This window comes from Papio anubis, chromosome 2 (genome assembly GCF_008728515.1).
Source record: "Papio anubis isolate 15944 chromosome 2, Panubis1.0, whole genome shotgun sequence".
Lineage (NCBI taxonomy): Eukaryota > Metazoa > Chordata > Mammalia > Primates > Cercopithecidae > Papio > Papio anubis.
This window is the reverse complement of record NC_044977.1, coordinates 145,693,527-145,714,894: the sequence shown is the minus strand read 5'-3', so window position 1 is coordinate 145,714,894 and position 21,368 is coordinate 145,693,527. Positions and strand designations below refer to the sequence as shown.

Sequence of the window (21,368 nt, the reverse complement as noted above, 5' to 3'; positions counted from 1 at the left end):
AGGTGAAGTCTAAGACATTTTGGTTACTCATAAAAATGCCACTCATAATAGTCAGGAATCGTGAAATTCTACTAACACTAAAAAACAAGGTCATGAGATAAATCAAAGATTCTTTTATCTATGAAATATTCCTCAAGCCCATTTCAAGGACCAGCTTCTGTGCTTGCTGCTAGAAATTAAGACAGAAAGACACACAAATGCATGCCTATCTCCAAGGGCAGCAAGTTCTGTGGAGGCTACAAAGATGTATTAAAAAAGGTGAATGGTCACAAAGCAAGTAATTGGCATAATCATAGGTAGATGCATAGTGTGTTAAGGGATCAGACAGGAGGGGTACCTAACCTATGCAGAGAAGGTATACTACGATATAGGTGCTAACCCACTAGGCCTAGCCAGCATCTCCACGATGGGGAAAGGTTTCACAGGCAAACAGACAAGAACAAGCAGGTGCATAGAGGAGGCTCACTATTGCAAGACAAACCGCTGTGTGTGGAGATTTAGTAGACAAGGCTAGAAAGATAGGATGGAGTGAAGATTATGAAAGACTTTGAACTTTATGCCAATCAAATGCAAAGTAAAATGATTAGTTTTACATTTAGAATTATTTATAAAGGAGGTCAGATTAGGTAGGAAGTACTTGCAAAGGTCTGGCTAGAAGGCAAGGAAGGCTGATTTTGGTGAAAGGAACATAGAGTGGAGAAATGGTAATTGACATTTAAGATACAACATTGACTTTGAAGTGGACTGGATATGAGAAAAGATTCTCGTTTCTGGCTTGGGATCCTACAGGCCTCTAGTGTGTGGGAAGAACGGAAGAAAAAAATAGAGTTTAGAAGCAAGATAACAAAGTTGGGCTGGTTGTCATTGAGTTTGAGATTCAATGGTTTTTCATGAGAAGCAGTCTATAGGTGGTTGGAAGTGCAAGTTTAGAGACTAGCAGACTGACATGATCTGTGGGTATGTAGCTGATAAGTGATGAAGGAAAAGGAAACCTTCAGTATTAACAAGATCATTTAGAAGAGTGTGTAAAAGGAAGGATGACTGGGAGAGGAGAGAGGAGGAGACAGGGAAGAGCAGGGAAGACCAGGGGAGTAGACTAAATAATTCTGGGAACAACAGCTTTTAAGAGTAGGGACACAGTTTTTGACAGAAACTGAGAGTAAGCAGACTAAAGGAAAAATAATGGTAACAGGAAGCAATGTCAAATTAGAGTTAAGTGAGAAAAAGTATAATGTATTTGGAAAAAAGTGAAGGAAAGTATGTATTTAAGTTTGTCATGAAGAATATACTTTAATTCCTTTAAGAATTGTATTTATGAGTATCCAAGTTGGACTAGAAATCAGATATCCATACCTTCTTTTTTTAACCATTGTTAAAAATAACAATGCAACTAAAAATCATATGAATTATCAGGAATATTAATTATTATATCACTTCAATTAATGATTAATTTACCATGTACTTTCAATATAAAAGCACCTCATGTTATAAAACTTGAAGATCAATAAATCATAAAAAAATCACTATTTAGATTTTGAGGCTATTCATATGGAGATTATATTTTCTAAAATTAAATTTATATTTATTTTAAAATTAAATACACGTTTATGTAATTGAACGATTTTTGTTATAAGTATGTATTATCCAGAGATAAAAGAAGGAAAAAATATGATAAAGTTATATGTGGGAAACTGGTACATTATACTTTCTTCTAAGCTTTGAAGTTTTCATAAGAGTTCTGATTGCTTCTGCAGGAAAACAAAGAAAAACAAAACAAAATATGTTTTACTTTGTGTAATTATAGCATCTCAGACTTATGTAAATAAAGACCTCTGTTATGGAGTGTTGTCGTATGAATACTGGTGTAAGAAACATTGCCTGATAGGATTTGAGTTTTCCTAGTTATTTTGAACATCAGGAAATCATGCCATTTTCTCTTTAATACTAAATATAACAAAGGTTTCTTTAACTATTCTTTTAAACAAGAATGGTGGATAAAATTATTTTTGGTGGGAACACATATCCAACACCATAATGCAAATTGAAATTATGTAAAGAAATTTGGATAAATTCATTAACACTACATAATTCAAGTAGAAATTTCAAGATTCTTAATTTGACTCACAGTGACAATTTTTGTCAGTCTTTGTAAGTTTACAGTCTAGCCACTAGGTGGCGATCAGAGCGAAATTTTGCTATATTTTATAACTGAAAATTGACTAATTGTGTGGTCTGAACTATAATATTTTTACAACTTATCTTGTCATTTAATTTGAAGAATGTAGCCTACTCTCTTGTTGAATTATTGATATAGAGAAGAATAGACATATACTTTATCAGATGAGAACAGGATGTATAACCAAGGTTTTTCTCAGAAATGGTGAAGTTTCTGTTCTAGTAGAGTCCAGGTTTTTGGATATAGAGTAATTGGTAAATACAAGATAGATCTTGTATATCATGTTGGAAGTCACTGAAGTGATATATAGAGAAACTATCAGATAAAGCATGATTATAATTTAATAATTTAATTGTTAATACCTTGATTTAGGAGAGGTTGAGCTATTAATGCAGTATGTTATAATGCATTTGATCCTCATAACACACGTACACATTAGGAAAAGAGAAAAAAGGAAATCCTGATGCTTTCAGAAAACACTGTAGGTGCAGAAGCCACCTAAGCTGCATGAATCATATGCCTAGAGCCAAAAAAAAAAAAAACCTTTGGCCAGGCGCGGTGGCTCACACCTGTAATCTCAGCACTTTGGGAGGCCAAGGTGGGAGGATCACTTGAGGTCAGGAGTTCGAGACCAGCCTGACCAACATGGAGAAACCTTGTCTCTACTGAAAAAAATAATTAGCTGGGTGTGGTGGCGCATGCCTATAATCCCAGCTACTCCGAAGGCTGATGCAGGAGAATCACTTGAACCTGGAAGGCGGAGGTTGTGGTGAGCCAAGATCGCATCATTGCACTCCAGCCTGGGCAACAAGAGCAAAACTCTGTCTCAAAAAAAAAAAAAAAAAAAAAAAACCTTTTGCCATTATATTGTACATATCAGGGTTTCTTTTCCCCCTTCAGGGCATAACGCAATGGTTTCTACTTCTAAATATACACTTAAATATATATTTTAAAAAAATATTACTGCAGTATCTACATCATTATGTAAGTCATTAAAATGTATTTAAAGACAATACTAACTGAAACTATTTCCTTGGCCAAAAGTAAGGGCATTTTTAATTTTTAGAATTTTAAACTTGGCCAAATTGTTTTCTAACGATTGAAATATCTCACATTTACACTAGCACTATATAAGTATTCATTCTCCCAAGACATCACCAGTAGTGCATGCAGACTTATAAAAATATTTGCCAGAAAGATAAGCTCCTTAATCAGCACCCATGGCCATTCACTTCCATTTCTCTGCACATCTGCCATGTGTCTCATGCATGCCTCATACCAGACTTTCATGACCCTGTACTTTTGGACATATGATTCTTTCTGCTAGGGATAGTCCTTTCCCCCTTTTCTTTGCTTGTGAAATTTTTATCATGACAGCAAAACTTGACCTCCTTAGTCAGGGCTTTCCTCAAATCCCTCGCAATGTCAGATACTGCCTTCTGTGTCCTTACAACATTCTCTTCATATCTCCATATAGAATGGAGAGAATGTCATCAATATTTGCACAACTTCCTTCTTAAAGTCTGTAAATCCTATGGCTATAGGAATATATTCTAACTGACAGATAGTAAACTATGTGGCACCCTATCGGCATCCAATATTTATTTACTTATTAAATCAGTCAATTAATTTGTTAACTTAAAAAACAATTTTAATCATTAGTATGGTTTTTAGGAAAGGAGAATATTCTTTATGAATATTTAACCCACCTGGTACAAAATGAGAATTGTATTCAGGAGGAGCATCAGACCTTGGATCTGGTGGTTTTGTTTGATTTTCCATTTCACCTGCAGGCTGTTCAGGGGCTGTGGGCACTACACCTTCAGGAGAAGAGAGGGAACATGACTTACACAGGAAACAATAATATTATGACAAAATGTATTCTTTTTTTTTTTCTTATTGGTATGCATCAAAAAATATAATCAACTGGAAATACACTCCTATATTTCCTATAAAAAGAATACATCATATATGAGACACTACCTATTAATAAATTTCATGAATTTTCAAACTGAACACATATTTAAAAATAGAACTAAACAATTATATTGTGCTTGTGATCAAAGCAATGAGCTTTTATACCAGTTGTTCAAATGCCCTGATGCTAACTCTTACCTACAAAGTAAATTCCTGGCATAAGAGCAAAAATTACTTTTCCCATTACATAATATGGAGAACACAGGCATTTAGAGAGTGAAGCTCATTTTTTTCCTAATTCTTTTTGGAAAGTGCTGTCTAAAAAGATTCACAACGTAACACCATAAACACATAATGGTTTAATAAACAGTGGTGTCACACATAACTGAATTAGCAGTAGTTTAGTCTAGATCTCCAGTGACTCACATTTTCACTGTATTCTTTCTGAAAGCAATCTAGGTCACAGTAATTGCTGCAAGGGAGGTACTGAAGTCAGTTTCATGATGTTACACCTTGTCTTCTTATTGAGATTAGAGACTAATTTCTCTCTGAGCTTACTACAAAAAAAGCTGAGTTTCCTAAACAACCAGTTGACTTTTATCTCCTAGCAAACAAAAATCCATAAATGTGGTTTTTCTCTCATTATGTAAGCTACTAGAAAATACAAGGCCTACTTTCACCCTCCTCTACCAAGGCAGGGCCTTGCCACAGGCTCTTTATTACTACAACCTCTCTTTGCAGAACCGTTTTCCTAATCTTGCTTTTTTTTTATTACCTAATTTTCCCCACAAACTTCAAAGATTATTCAGTAGATACGTACCCCACTGTAAGTCTCTTTTTAATCTTTTTCTGACAATGATAGGAACGTCTATATACATAAATAATAAATATATACATACATATATACACACATATATACACAACACACACACACGCGTATTTATATTCGCCAAATGTTAAACAAAAAAAATCAAAATGAAATAAAGTCCCCCTTTAGGGAAAATAATCACAAAATTCACATTTGAAAATAAAGCATATTCAAATTTATTCACAAAAACTTACCTGACATTTTGAAGAATTCCAATTAATCCTGAAAAATAAAAAATGTTAATGCCTTTAAAATATATACATAATAAATAGTATTACTACTCAGTGACACAGGTAAGGACTTCTGTAATTTTTTTTTAACCTCCAGTTACTTTACATTTATCCCTTCATTAATTCAACAAATACTTATTGAGCACCTATTATGTACGAGGCACTAAATAGATGTTGAGAGTACAGCAGCAAAGCAGACACTCTGCCGCCTACTGTGCTGCAGTTTATATTGTAGTAGGATGAGATTTTAAAAAACATGTCAAGAAATGTTGAAGTTTAACTTTATAGATAGTAGTTATGAGGAAAACAATGTAACAGGCTTAAGAGAAACATGGATGGCTAGTTCTAGGAGAGTCAGGGAAAGCCTGCCTCAGGAAGTGACCTTTGAGCTGTTTGAACTATGAAAAATAAACATTACACTACAATTGTGGGAAGAGAGTTCTAAGAAGATAGGAAATTAGTGCAAAGGGTCAGAGATGGCAGTGAGCTTGAGATATTGATGGGAGGAAAAAAGAAAGCGGTTAGGAGTGACTGGGCCACTGTGAGTGAAGGGAACTGAGGTAAGACATGGAGACAGAGAGGTCTGATCTCATCTGAAGGCCATGGCAAGGTGGTTGGCATTTTCGGTATTTGGTACTGGGAAGTCTGGAGGATTCAGTCAGTGGAGTGATCAGATCTGATCGACACCATACACCGAGAGAAAGAGTAGAAGCAAGGAGCAGTGAGGGATGGCAGCAGGAATCCAGGTGAGAGCTGACGCCAGCTTAGACAGGGGAGGTGACACTGCAGAGGATTAGGAGTGGTCAGGGGCATGACACGGTTTGGAAAGCAGGGCCTCCAGGAGTTGCTGATGGACTAAGGTAAAGAGAGGAGTGGAAGAGGATTCTGAGTTTTAGCCCAAGGTAACTGAGTTGATGGTGATGCTATTAACAAAACTAGAGAGGAGGATAGTGGGGATGAAGGAGGGTAAAAATTGAAAGTTTAGACTAGGACATGTTATGTTTAGGAAGAGACCAAAAGAAGTTAAACATTTACATTAAAAATATGTATAGGAACATTATGAGAATAACTCAGAGAAGGAGACTAGAAGTTGAGATGAGATTTGAAACAAGGAATGAGGGTGAAGGTAAAATTTTCTGAATTCAATCAGGCAAAAAAAAGTGGCTATCATTAGAGAAGGGAATTTCAGTATATCTGAATTTCTGAGTTCTGAGTAATGACAAATAACAAAAAGAATATCAACAAAGACTATAATTTACTGAATGCTTATCAAATGTTAGGCAAAGGGCCCAATGCTTTTCATATATCTCTGATTATAACAACTCTCTAATGTGTAAATGGCCAAATCTGCTAAAGGCAAGTGCTTCTAAATCCTAAGCCTATGTACTTTTCAATATGTGATCATGTTTATAAGAATGCAGAGTCATTTGTGTCGTCCAAGTGCAGTAAAAAAGTATCAAGTTAGAGTAGGTCAAAGAGGCATTCAAACACCATATGAGGGAGACATCAATATGGGCACTGAGCTGACTCAATGAAAATTGCCATAGTATGAGCCAGTATGCAGATTCCCAGCTGAAATGATTGTCTTGCCAAGATGGGTGAAAGTTTAACCAGTCTTGGACCATCTCCACTCACCTCTGGAGCTGGAGTTTGTTGTACAGTGCCCTATGTGTCTCGAAGCTTAAAAAATATATTTTTTAAAGATATGTATTTATTTTTATATAATACATATTATGTAAAAAGTTTTAAATATATACTTAATATGTTATATACATTTTTACATTTATATTTTAAACATATTAAACAATATTTAAATATAAAATTATACACATAATATATAATTATACATAATATAAATGTGTGTGGGTGTGTGTGTGTGTATATATATTTATTTATTTATTTATTCTGGGACATACCAAAAAGTCAGACCCAATTCTGGGCCAGCCAAGGGAGTTCAAGGAGTTAGTTATATTCCTTAATGATGGTAATCCCTGTTGTTGAGGAAAATGACTACAGCTTTCCAGAACTTTAGACACTCCTAGGTATGTACCTGCAAGTGACACTTGCACATGTACACAGGATAGAGACAAGAATGTTCTTGATAACACTATTCATATTAAAAGGAACGAAAACTTGCCTAATGTCCATCAACAGTAGACTGAATAAATAAATTCTGGTACATTCACATGATATAATAGTATACTGTAGTGAAAACAAATTACAATTGTGCAGGTGGAGAGAGATGAATCTCAAAATTACAACACAACAGAAAAAGCAAATCACTGGAGAATACATGTAGTATGATTCCACGTAAGAATGTTCAGTAGCAGGAATTCTAAACAAAGCACTTTATCTGATAAATATATAGAGGAAAACTTTATAACGAAATGCTAGGGAATTAAAAACATAAAATTTCAGAAAAGGGTTATGTGTAAAGAAGTGATGAGGGGTAGCTGTTTAGTTGTGGCCCACAAGGAACCCTAAGTTCCTGCCAATATTAAAGTTCTATTAGGGTGATAAGAACAAGGCTAATGTCTTGTCATTAGTTTTTAAAGGGTATGTACATTTTTAAATATGCATATTTACATGTATGGCATTATTTCACAATAAACAAGAACCATTTGACAGTTATATGTTGAGTGTCAGCTTCTTCCAAGTAATGGTCTGTTGTTACAGTATAGGTTACAAGCTATCAAGGAGCCACAGTGGAAACTAATTACAAAAGATAATTAAATGTCTTAGTGAAAAGAGGCCAAATTATTATATCTATCTATCTGTCCACCTATCACCTATCTAGCTATCTATAGTGGCAAACTTTTAACAATTGCTGAATCTCAATGAAGAAATGAATTTGAATATTAATTTTTAAATATTTAATTTCAAAATAAAACTTGGAAAAAATATAGAATTCTGGACTCCAAACCTGAAGTAGCACCTCTGGGGTCCAGGCCTAGAAATCTTTACCTTTAACACAATTCCAGGTGATCCTTATGATCAGGCATGTCTGAGACTAACTCAATGTAAACCAAAATAACAGTTCTCAACAATGCCAGGCGTTATTAAGTGTTCAAATCTAATTCAAGTAATTGAATGATAACTTGAAAAAATCAGTAAAATTTTAGAAATATTTAAAGTATTACAAAGCAACTAATCTCAATGAGTTTAAATAAAAGAAAAATACCTACATATTGCCTCACAAGCTTCAGATACTTGAAGTCTGCTTACCTTCCATCTTGTCTGAGCTGCTAGCATTTTTTTCTCACCACCCTATATTCTATTCCTTTTCTTATAAAATTTTACAACATAGTTTTAGCCAAAATACTGTGCAAGACAGGATAATTTCCAGTTGGTAGAAGCATGAATGCTAACTTAATCCTCCTTTAATATTCAGTGAATCGCTTCAGATTTCCCTATCACTTAGCAACAACAAAAAGTGCCTTACCTTGAAAAAACTGATTTTTGGCTTTATTGGAAAACTGAGCTGTATCTCCATAACAGTTCAGTATTACAAAGTCTGGAGAGCTGTTAATTGCAGAGGCCTTGGTATTTTAGGGGCATAATATGCATACAGGGGAATCTGGGCTGCCTGGAATGTAATTAAGAGAGAAAGAAGACATGGGCTAGACAGGACAAGGTTGGTGAGATTGAGGTTTGCTGCCTTGCAAGGCAGCCCTGATATCTTAAATTGCATCCTATAGCAAGACTGCTGTATCTTACTATATGCTATTAAATGGATATCACTTGCAGCACCCAACAAGCGCAGCTGTGTTATATGCTCGCTTGTCAATTTCAACACTGTAAACAGTGACACACTCTCAGAACTCAATAAAACCACAAGTTCTAGAACTCACACCAGGGGTATTTGAAAATTCAATCACAAAACTCAAAAGGAGGATTAGATCTTTACAGTAGAGTATTTACTGGAAGCTGTCCTGGCCTCTCCACAAGGGAGACTCTGGGCAGTGAGAATCTCCAGGCACAAGGCTTGGAAATGGCATATGCATTCTAAAACTCTGGGTCGTGTCTGTCTCCAGTGCCTTTAACCCTGCAAGGAGAAAAGAAAGCAGATCAATGAACAATTCCTTCTGCTTCTTAGCAGGGACAAGAAAAATATCTCACTCCTGCAAAGTCCTATACCAGCTACCATGATATCCCTTTTGTGTTTATTATGTAACTGATAGGAGATTATATTCTTTGTCCATCTTAATCTTTCCTTAAGAATACCCGGAGAAAAGCAGAAGATTGTGTGACTACAAATAGTGTATTCCAGCACACTTCAGACAGTATGGACAGTGGTCCAGAGTGTGGGTTCAAATCTCAGGTCTTTTTCTGATCGCTGTGTAATCTTGAGTGACTGATCTGTTCTTAGGTTATCCTGTTAATCATGGGGATGACGATGGCTGGATCAACCTCACAGAAATATTGTGAAGACTAAAACAATTACATTTGTATAGCACTTAAAACAGTGCCTACCATATAAAAAAAATCCTCAATAAACTTGCATTATTACTACTATTTCACTAGTAAGACATACTAACTAATGAAGAGACCAAGAATAAATGTGTGTGTTTAATAGTGGTATTGGAAAAAAAAAAAAAAGCTGTCTGCCAGTCAGCAACTCAGCACGTATTACTGAGCATCCATATGTAAGATTCTACTCTGGGTTCTGAGCTGACACCACTAATTCCCATCTTCTATATCCAGTAATGTTCTAGCAAATGGGATTTCATGAGCACTGTTTGTAATGAATTTCAAAGTCGAAGGAGTGGGGAGAAAAAAAAATGGAGACATTGCCAAAGGGTTTTTCCTATTTGCAGCTAAATGAAAGACAAATGAGTTAGGGTACACCTTAGGTGGCTACAAAATTTGCTTTCAGTTCAGGATAATGACATTACTTATATTATGCAGACGATGGATGTATCCTTTAGTAAACTTTAAAAAGATCAGAAAATTAAGATTATGTTAATGGCATATTCCAAAAATTAAAATAATATAGTGTTTATTATATCAACATATAAATATTAAGGTTTTTAAAAATAATTTTGTACTGTGAAAATTGAATATTTGTTTATACAGTACTTCATGGTATAAGATGCAACTGAGCTAATATATGTGTAAGTAATTAGAAGTAATAAAACATTTTATTTATAAGAAAGTCTTTAGGAAACTAAATAAAAATATAAATATTCTTTAAATGTTTAAATTTTATAAACCCTCATATATCACAAGTATCTAGGCTGGGTGAATATAAGTGCTAATAGGTCTAAGAAAATGTATACACCTTGCTTTAAAAAGAAGTATCTACTAGACGTTGCTAAATGTCTGATGTATTGATTATTTTCTTCGGTCTCTATAGAAAGTGATAGCTAATCAATTTTAGTTGCTACATGTAACATAATACTGCATAAAAGAGAATTATTCTGGTCTTTGCCCTGGGTTCTGGGAAAGCAACTTCTAAACTCTTAGAATTTGCAAGTAATAGCAGTGTTTCTGTTTTTCTTGGTGGGTCCTTGGACCATACCTGAGATTTTGCTAAGGTGACAACATAATAGGGAGGCCGATCATGCCAGAAAGAATCATGATGTGATTAGAGAACTGGAGCTTTGAGTAATGTCATATTTGCCTGACCTCCAGGGAGGTGGGGGCCTTGAGACTGCGTTCAGTCCATGAAGCCAATAATTCAAGTAATCATGCCAGTGTAATGAAATCCCAATAAAAAACCTGACTCTAGTTAGCTTCCTGGTTGGTAAACACATCAATGTACTGGGAGTGTGATGAATCCTAACCCCACAGAGAGAAGGCATGAAAGCTTTGTGTTCATGACCCTCCTAGGCCTCACCCCATGGATCTCCTCAACTGACTGGTCCTGATTTTTATCGTTTATAATAAAACTTTAATCGTAAGTAGAGCACTTTCTTGAGTTCTGTGAGTCATTCTAGGAAATGATCAAACCTGAGGGGTTGATGGGAACACCTGAATTTGTAGCTAGTTGGTCAGAAGTGTGGGTGGCCCGGAGATCCTCAAACTTGTCTTAAGTGAAGGCAGTCTTGTTAGGAAGGAGGCCCCTAAGCCTGTGGACTTGCAAACTCTGGGTGTTTAGAGTCAGAATGAATTGCAATACTGTACTTAGATTGCTAAAAATAGTAATAATAATAATAATAATAGTAATTGTGTAATGGTTACAATGGTATACACACAAACATACATATTTCTGATTACAAAAGTAATATGTTTTCATTTTCAGAAAATCAAGAAATAAAAGTATAAAAATGTGACTATACCCTTAATTCAACTTTCTCAAAATAACTCTTCTTAAAATTTTGGTGGATTTCCTGTGTGCATGTGTGCATGTGAGCAGGTTTATGTTTCTATGTGTATGCATGCAGGGATAATAATAAAAATTCTTAAAAAAAACATATTGTGAACTGATCACATTCCTCCCTGGAAAGTGGCCCAAGGGGAGATCATATTTAGAAAGGGAGTGCTGGGGTCTTTGCCATCCCACTATGGCTCAACAAAGTCACTGGACCAAAAAGGAAATACTATTGTCTTTTTGTTGCTTGGAGGTGTTACTGTGTAACAGAGAGAGTGAGGAGGAGCAGAAGAGGTGGGACAGTGGAGAGGGAGCCTCCTAGTAAGGACACTGAGAGAGGGAAAGAAGGAGAGGGACAGGAGGAAGAAAATTCACAGCAGTAAAAGAGTAAACAGTTTTAAAGAGGTAAGAACTTTAAAGAGAATTAAATTGGATTGACGCTTCAGCTAGAAGATAAGCTCCATAAGGGAAGAAATTTAAAACATGTTTTAATGGTGTAGTCTTTTGTTATTATTTTTCCTTTTTTAACTTTTATTTTAGGTTCAGGGTGAATGAGTGCAGGTTTGTTACATGGCTAAATTATGTGTCAATGGGATTTGGTGTACAAACGACTTCATCACCCACGTAATGAGCACAGTAACTGACAGGTAGTTTTTCAACCCTTACCCTCCTCCCACCCTCTGCCCTCAAGAAGGCATTGGTGTCAATTGTCCTCCTCATTGTATCCATGTGTACTCAATGTTTAGCTCCTACTATAAGTGAGAAGATACAGTATTTGCTTTCCTGTTCTTGTGTTAATTCCCTTAGGATGATGGCCTCCAGCTGCATCCATGTTGCTACACAGGACATGATTCCCTTCTTTTTTAAGGCTGATGGAGTATATGTACCATATATTCTTTATCCAGTACATCACTGACGGGCAACTAAGTTGATTTCATGTTGTTGCCATTATGCTGCAGTGAATATAGACATGTATGTATCTTTTTGGTAGAACAATTTATATTCGTTTTGGTATGTACCCAGTAATGGGACTGCAGGGTCAAGTGCTAGTTCTGTTTTCAGTTCTATTATAATCTCCAAACTGCTTTCCATAGTGGATGAACTAATTGACATTCCCACCAGCAGTGTATAAGCATTCCTTTTTCTCTGTAACTTCACCAACATCTATTATTTTCTGACATTTTAATAATAGCCATTCTGACTGGTATGAGATAGTATATCATTGTGGTTTTGATTTTCATTTCTTTGATGGTTACTGATGTTGACCCTGTTTTCTTATGCTTATTGACCACGTTTATGTCTTCTTTTTAAAAATGTCTATTCGTGACCTTTGCCGATTTTTTAATGGGGTTTTTGTTGATTTGTTTAAATTGCTTATAGATTCTGAATATCTGACCTTTGTCAGATGCTTAGTATGTGAATATTTTCTCCTATTCTGTAGGTTGTCTATTTACTCTGTTGATAGGAAATACTATTCTTTTACTCTGCAAAAGCTATTTGGTTTAATTAGGTCCCACTTGTCTATTTTTGTTTTAGTTGCAATTGCTTTTGAGAACTTCATCACAACATATTTGCCAAAGCCTATGTCCAGATTGGTATGTCCTAGGTTTTCTTCTAGGGCTTTTATAGTTTTAGGCCTTACATTTAAGTCTAATCCATCTTGAGTTGATTTTTGTATATAATGAAAGGAAGGTGTCCAGTTACAATCTTCTGCATATGGCTAGCCAGTTATCCCTGCACCTTTTATTGAACAGGAAGTCTTTCCCCATTGCTTGGTATTGTTGACTTTGTTAAAAATCAGATGGTTGTAAGTGTATAGCTTTATTTCTGTTCTATTGTTCTATATGTCTGTTTTTTGTACTAGTATCATGTTGTTTTGGTTTCTGTGGCCTTATAATATAGTTTGAAGTCAGATAGTGTGACGCCTCTGGCTTTCTTCTTTTTGTTTAGGATCGCTTTGACTATTTGGGCTCCTTTTGTTCCATATGAATTTCAGAATCATTTCTTTCTAATTCTGTGAAAAATGACATTGGTAGTTTGATAGGAATACCATTTAATCTGTACATTGCTTTGGGCAGTAGAGCCATTTTAATGGTATTGATTCTTCATATCCATGGGCATGGAATGTTTCTCCATGTTTTTATGTTATCTCTGATTTCTTTCAGCAGTGTTTTGTAATTCTCATTGTAGAAATCTTTCACCTCCCTGGTAAGCTGTATTCCTAGATATTTTGTTCTTTTTGTAGCTATTGTGTATGGTGTTTCATTCTTGATTTGGTTCCTGGTTTGGCCACTACTGGTGTATAGAAATGATACTGATTGTTGTACACTGATTTTATACATTGAAACTTTACCAAAGTTCTTTGTCAGTTCTAGGGCAGAGACTATGGAAGTTTCTAGGTACAGAATCATATCATCTGTGAAGATGGTTTGACTTCCTCTCTTCCAATTTGGAGTACACAGAGTCATGTCTGCATATGGTAGGTACCCAATAAATAATGCCTAATGAGGTTTTTTTACTGTGTACAAACTTATGCTACATCTTTTAAGAAAATCTACATTAGAAGCTTGAATTTTGCTTCCACATCTCTGGACATGCTTTCATTTCCCCGTATTTGACTGCCTATAAATTCTGGATGATGATGTACCACAAGATTGATGAAGTTTACATACATCAATTTCTTTGGCAAAAACAAGGCTTTATATTTTTAAGTTTCATTTATTTAAAAGCTTTTTTATCATTAGTTAATTTACATGGGAGACAGTTCCTTTGAATTTACAAATTTTGTCACTTTTGCATTTATCTATATTATTTCATTGTGCTGCTGCTTATAATATAGATTACAAAATATAATTCTCTTGGCCAAATACTATCTTGGGAACACTGCTATGTAGAAGTAACTGAATACATTAAATTATTTATAACAGTAAATCACAGCACTAGAAAAGGTAGGTAAAACAGTCATATTTCAAAATTTTTGAACAGATAACTGTTGTTACATTTCAATTTAAAGCTAACTTGAATGGGGCCCAACAGAAAATGGAGATTCTTAAAAATGAAAATTTCTAATATTTTTAGTGAAGTTTTAAGGCATTTTTTAAAGGAGTAGCTGGCTATAAAGATGTTAAGGATTACCTACTGATTGTGACTCCAAATGACCTGCTATATTTTAAACTCTCAGTTTCTTTAAGTTTTAGATATGAATTACTAAACATCTATGATGTGCCAGGAACTTCATATATGTTGACAGAGGTGAATTATTATGGTTTCATTATACAGGCCAGGAAACAGAAGTTCACAGAGTTTAAGCAACCCATTCAAGGTTATAACTCTATAACCTGGAAACTATGGGTCAAAAAACCAGCATCAGAGGCCAACTTAGTATTCTACAAAACAAATCCTACTGAAAGTTACCTTCTATATACTTGCTGCCTTCTCCTTCATACCCCCTCACCCTCACGGTGCTTTGAAACTATCAAGCACGTCTCACTACTATACCCTATAATAGGAAAGTAGGCTGTTCTGCTGTGTTCTTTTTCAAATTCTCCTTGGTAAAGGTTTTGAAATATATTTATAGTCTGAAGAGAAATTACCCATGAACTAAAAAACCCAAAAAACATAATAGGTCATATGTTCCAGTTATGGATAAGATGCAGTAAACAGATACCAACCTGTCTCTCCCACTAAATACAATTAATTAACCTAAACAGAACGAATGAACAGCTATTTGAAGACCCTGGAAATTAAAAAGTAGCAAGAACATGGGACAGAAGACCAGAAAAAGTACAATCAAACCAGAGTAAGCTTCATATTTTTCTCTGGTATCCCCGGCCCAATAGTGGTTCAAGGCATCCTGAAACATAGTAGTAGACACCAGATGCAGAGACAGCTCCAGGAGAAGCCCTCTACTTCTGGCTCGAGCAGGGGAATGAGCATCCCTGAAGTTCAAAAAGTGTTGGAAAATTCACGGTTTTTTGTTTTTTTGTTTTTTTTTTACTTTTTTACTTTCTCCATTCTGTCATGTCCCTGATCCTGGAAGTCTCACTGTGGAGAAAGCAGTAATTTTATCAGAGAAGGCCTGCAGGAGTGGAAAACACTAAAGGAGAGAAATCTTCCTCTTAACATAAGGAGCTGTGGCTCCAAAAGAATGGGGTGCACCTTGTCACATGTTTACTCTCTGCCTTCCTGTGATTTGGCCTTGAATGCAAATGAATTTGAGGGACACACAGAGATGAAAAGGGTAAATAAAACCTCATTTTTTCTGGCTGAAAAACAAAATAGAAGAGACCCAGAAAACTGGCAAGTAGCAAGGAGATCACGAAGAAGATGCAGCTTGGGATTGTCCCTATAAAGTTGTTTATGAACTCCTCAGCTAATCCAGGAGTAATGAATGCATGGATCTGATCCTAAACATCTGATCCTAACAAAGACTTTAGAACTTAAATAAAGGAGATGACTGCTCAGGTCTCAGACTGGCCAAGGGTTGTGCACACACTAAAGAGATCTAAATATCATGGCAAAGACTTTCAATATTAAATTAACTGACATTGAAATCATAACTCACAAAAGGCTGGCCAGAACTTTTGGCCTCAATCCAAGTGGATCAACTGCCTGCCAAAATATTTAGAAAATCAATTAGCTCCATGGCATTTCGGTAAGACTCAGAATCTCATAAAATAATACGCAAAATGACTACAACACAATATAAAATTATAGTTCAAAAAGAACCAGAAAAACCTCCACTGATGTGGAAAAAGAAAATCGAAAGATGATGATATGGTTCAGCTCTGTGTCCCCACCCAAATCTCATGCTGAAATGTCATCCTCAATGCTGGAGGTTGGGCCTGGTGGGAGGTGATTGGGTCATGGGGGTGGTTTCTAATGGTTTAGCACCATCTCCCTAGAGCTGTTCTTGCGATAAGAGTTCTCATGATATTTAGTTGTTTAAACGTGTATGGCATCTCTCCCATCTCTCTTTTCCACCTGCTCTAGCCATGTGAAGTTCTAGCTCCCCATTTGCCTTCTGTCATGATTGTAAGTTTCCTGAGGCCTCCCCAGAAGCCAAGCAGACTGCCAGCATCGGGCTTCCTGTACAGCTTGTGGAACTGTAAACCAATTAAACTCTTTTCTTTGTAAATTACCCAGTCTCAGGTATTCCTTTACAGCAGTGCAAGAATGGACTAATACAGAAAATTGGCACCAAGGAGTGGGGTATTGCTATAAAGATACCTGAAAATGTGTAAGCAACTTTGGAACTGGGTAACAGGCAGAGGCTGGAACAGCTTGAAGGGCGCAGAAGAAAACAGGAAGATGAGGGAAACATTGAAACTTCCTAGAGACTTGTTAAATTGTTGTGACCAAATTGTTGATAGTAATATGAACAATGAAGTCCAGGCTGATGCAGTCTCAGAGGGAAATGACAGACTTCGTATTAGTAGCTAGAGCAAAGGTATTTCTGTTCCTTAACGAAGCAATTGGTTACGTCGTGCCCTGCCCTAGAGATCTGTGAGACTTTGAACTTGGAAATTATGATTTCGGGTATCTGGCAGCAGAAATTTCTAAGCAGCAAAACATCAAGATGTGGCCTGCTTCTAATAACCTGTGCTCATACGCGTGAGCAAAGAAATGACCTAAAACTGGAACTTATATTTAAAAGGGAAGCAGAGCATAAAAGTTTGGAAAATTTGCAGTCCAGCCATGCAGTAGAAAAGAAAAACTCATTTTCATTGGAGGAATTCAAGCAATCTTGAGAAATTTACATAACTGGAAAGAAAGAAATTGCTCCTAGCCAAGACAATGGGAAAAAATGCCTTGAATGCATTTCAGAGACCTTTGAGGCAGCCCCTCCCATCATAGGACTGGAGGCTTAGGAGCCAAGAATGGTTTCCTGGGCCAGGGGCAGGGCCCTGCCATGTTGCACAACCTCAGGACACTACTCCCTGCGTCCCAGCTGGGGACTTCTATCCGCGGCTAACAGGGCACTGGATGCAGCTTAGGCTGCTGCTTCAGAGGGTGGAAACCATTAAGCATTGGTGGTTTCCATGTAGTGTTAAGCCTGCAGGTACACAGAGTGTAAGAGCTGAGGCTTGGGAACCTCTGCCTAGATTTCAGAGGATGTATGGAAAAACCTGGATGTACAGGCATAAGCCTGCTAAAGAGGGAGAGCCTCATGGAGAAACTCTCCTACAGCAGTGTGGAGGGCAAACGTGGGTTGGAGTCCCCACAGAGAGTCCCCATTGTGGCACTGCCTAGTGTAGCTGTGAGAATAGGGCCACCATCCTTCAGGCTCCAGAATGGTAGAGCTACCAGCAGCTTGCAGCCTTCACCCGGAAGAGCCATAGACACTCAATATCAGCCCATGAGAGCAGCCATGGCCACAAAGGTGGAACTGCCCAAGACTTTGAGAGCCTACCACTTGCATCAGTGTGCCCTGGATGTGAGACATGAAGTTAAAAGAGATTATGTTGGAGATTCAACATTTAATGACTACTCTGCTGGGTTTTGGACTTGGACTTACATGGGGCGTGCAGCCTTTCTTTCAGCTGACTTCTCCTTTGGAACAGCAGTATTTACCCAATTGCTGTACCCTCATTACCCTCATTGTATTTTGGGAATAACTTTTTTTTATTTAAAAAGAAAAAACAAACAAACAGGCTCATAGGCAGAAGGGACTAGCCTTCTCTCAGATGAGACTTTGGACAGTGGACTTTTGAGTTAATGCTGGAATAAGTTAAGACTTTGGGGACTGTTGGGAAGGCACAATTTTATTTTGAAATGTAAGAAGGACATGATTTGGGGGGGTAGCCAGGAACAGAATAATATGGTTGGGATCTGTGTCCCTGCCCAAATGTCCTGTTGAAATGCAATCTCCAATGCTGGACGTGGGGCCTCGTTGTAGGTTATTGGGTCATGGGGGCAATTTCTAATGGTTTAGCACCACCATACCCCCAGTGCTGTTCTTATGATAACAGTTCTCATGAGATCTGGTTGTTTAAATGTTTGTGACACCTCTCCACTCTCTCTTTTCCTCCTGCTCTGGCCATGCGAACTGATAGATCCCTGTTTGCCTTTTCCCTGATTGTAAGTTTTCTGAGGTCTCCTTAAAAGCCAGCAAATGGCCAGCATCATGCTCCTATACAGCCAGTAGAACCATCAGCCAATTAAACCTCTTTTCCCAGTCTCAAGTATTTCTTTACAGCAGTGCAAGAACAGACTAATAGAGATGTCAATGCCAAGATAACAAAGATGTTGGAATTACCTGACAACTTAAAGCATCTGTTTTTAAGATGCTTTAAGAAAAACTGGGTTGGCAGTAAAGAGGAAAGATTGAAAGTCTCAGCAAAGAAATAAAAGCAATAAAGGAGCAAATGGAAATTTTAGAACTAAAAAGTAGAGTAACGAAAATTTAAAATTCACTGAATGGATTCAATAAAAAATGCAGACTACAAGGACAGTTACTGAGCTTAATAACAGATCAACAGAATTATCCAGTCTGAAGAACAGAGAGGAAAATTATTAAATTAAAAAATGAACTAAATTTACGGGTCAGTGGGATAATACCAAAGGTTAACATTACTGGTATCAGAGTATCAGAAGAATAGGAAAAAAAAAATAGTGCAGAAAATATATTGGAAGAATAATGGTTGAAAACTTTCTTGATTTTGCAAACGATATAAACAAACAAATATGTAAAGCTCAGTGAATCCCTGACAAGATAAACTAAAACTATCCACTACAAGACTTATCATAATGAAATAGCTACGAACTAAAAAGATAAAGTTAAAATCCTGAAAACAGGCAGAGAAAACTAATACATTAACTAGATAAGGTTTAAAAATTAGACTGACCATCAGTTTCTCATCAGAAAATCCAGAAGGGAAGATGGCCGAATAGGAACAGCTCCAGTCTCCAACTCCCAGCGCGAGCGACACAGAAGACAGGTGATTTCTGCATTTTCAACTGAGGTGCTGGGTTCATCCTCACTAGGGAGGTGCAGAACAGTGGGAGGGTGCTGGTCAGCTGCAGCCGACCAGCCAGAGCTGAAGCAGGGGCATCCCCTCACCCTGAAGCACAAGGGGAAGGAATCATCTCTTTTTCCTATGGGGAACTGAGACACACAACACCTGGAAAATGGGTAACTCCCACCCCAATACTGTGCTCTACCAGGATCTTAGCAAGCGGGCACATTCAAGGAGGTGTATCCCACACCTGGCGGGAGGGTCCCATGCCCTGGGCCTCCCACTCATTGCTAGCACAGCAGTCTGGAGTCTCCGGCAAGGCAGCGAGGCTGGGAGAGCCCACCATTGCTGAGGCAAGTAGATGGCTCTAAAGCAGCTGGGGAAGCTCGAGACTGGGTGGAGCTCCACAGCAGCAGCTCAAGAAAGTCCTACCCTATCTCATAGACTCCACCTCTGGGGACAGAGCACAGCTAAACAACAACAACAACAACAACAAAAAGCAGCTAGAGCCTCTGCAGGCCCTTAAGCGACTCTGTCTGACAGCTTTGAAGGCAGTGGATCTCCCAACACAGGAGGCTGAGATCTGAGAGCGGACAGACTGTCTGCTCGTGGAGTCCCTGACCCCTGAGTAGCTAACTGGGAGACATCCCCCACTAGGGAACGAACCGACCACCCACACCTCCTGCAGGTGAGTACACCCTGAGAGGAAGCTTCTAAGCAAGAATCAGACAGGTATACCGGCTGTGACAATATTCTATCTTCTGCAGCCTCTGCTGCTGAGTGCAGAGCAAACAGGGTCTGGAGTGGACCTCAAGCAATCTCAACAGACCTACAGCTGAGGTCCTGGCCAGTTTAGAAGGAAAACTAACAAACAGGAAGGACACCCTTTTAAAACCCCATTAGTATGTCACTATCATCAAAGACCAGAGGCAGATAAAACCATAAAGATGGGAAAAAGCAGGGCGAAAAGCTGGAAATTCAAAAAAATAAGAGTGCATAAAGCCCTGCAAAGGAATGCAACTCATCGCCCTTAATGGATCAAAGCGCTGGATGGAGAATGACTTTGACAAGATGAGAGAAAGAAGGCTCCAGTCCATCAAACTTCTCAAATAAAGGAGGTCTGCGTACCAAGCGCAAAGAGAGAAACTAAAATCTTGAAAAAGAGTGGAAGAATTGATATGAGATGTAAAATGCAGAAGGCCATAAGCGAATTGACAGAGATGAAACCATGAACACGAGAAATATGTATTCGTCACAAACTTCAGTAACTGACTCGATCAACTGGAAGAAAGAGAGATTGAGGATCAAATGAATGAAATAGGCGAGAAGAAACCTAAAGAGAAAGAAATGAACAAAGCCTGCAAGAGTATGGGATTATGTAAAAGACCAAATCTACCTGAAAGTGAGAGACAAATCTGCCTGAAATTGAGGGAAACTGGAACAAGTTGGAAACACTCTTCAGGATATCATCAGGAGAACTAACCTAGTAGGGCAGGCCAACACTTATTCAACTTCAGGAAATACAGAGAATGCCACAAAGATACTCATGAGAGAAGAGCAACTCAAGACACATAGTACCAGATTCACAAAGTTGAAATGAAGGAAAAAATCTGCAAGGGCAGCCAGAGAAGGTGGGTTACCCACAAAGGGAAGCCCATCAGACTAACAGCAGATCTCTGCAGAACTCTACAAACCAGAGAGTGGGGGCCAATGTTCAACATTCTTAAGAAAGAATTTTAAACCCAAGAATTTCCATATCCAGCCAAACTGGGTTTCATAAGTGAAGGAGAAATAAAATCCTTTACACAGATAAGCAAATGCTTAAGATTTTGTTACCCACCTAGGCCTGCCTTACAAGAGACCCTGAAGGAAAGTAAACATGGAAAAGGAAAAACTGGTACCAGCC

The 21,368-nt window shown here is 37.5% G+C and overlaps 1 protein-coding gene across 4 annotated transcripts in view; it reads right to left on the bottom strand.

The window, feature by feature from the left end:
• The window catches only part of PLSCR4 (phospholipid scramblase 4), a 65,509-nt gene that overhangs the window by 24,122 nt on the left and 20,019 nt on the right, over positions 1–21,368 (bottom strand). For 2 of the 4 annotated variants that reach the window (XM_003894988.5, XM_009201561.4), the window contains exons 2-3: positions 5,156–5,183; positions 3,886–3,996 (exon numbers count right to left, since the gene is read on the bottom strand). In XM_003894988.5, coding sequence (XP_003895037.1) covers positions 3,886–3,996; positions 5,156–5,162 — 118 coding nt within the window. In that variant the 5' untranslated portion in view covers positions 5,163–5,183. Of the gene's footprint in view, positions 1–3,885; positions 3,997–5,155; positions 5,184–5,337; positions 6,860–19,351; positions 19,460–21,368 lie in introns of those variants that run through there. The other 2 variants (XM_031663704.1, XM_009201563.4) reach the window with 2 other exon arrangements.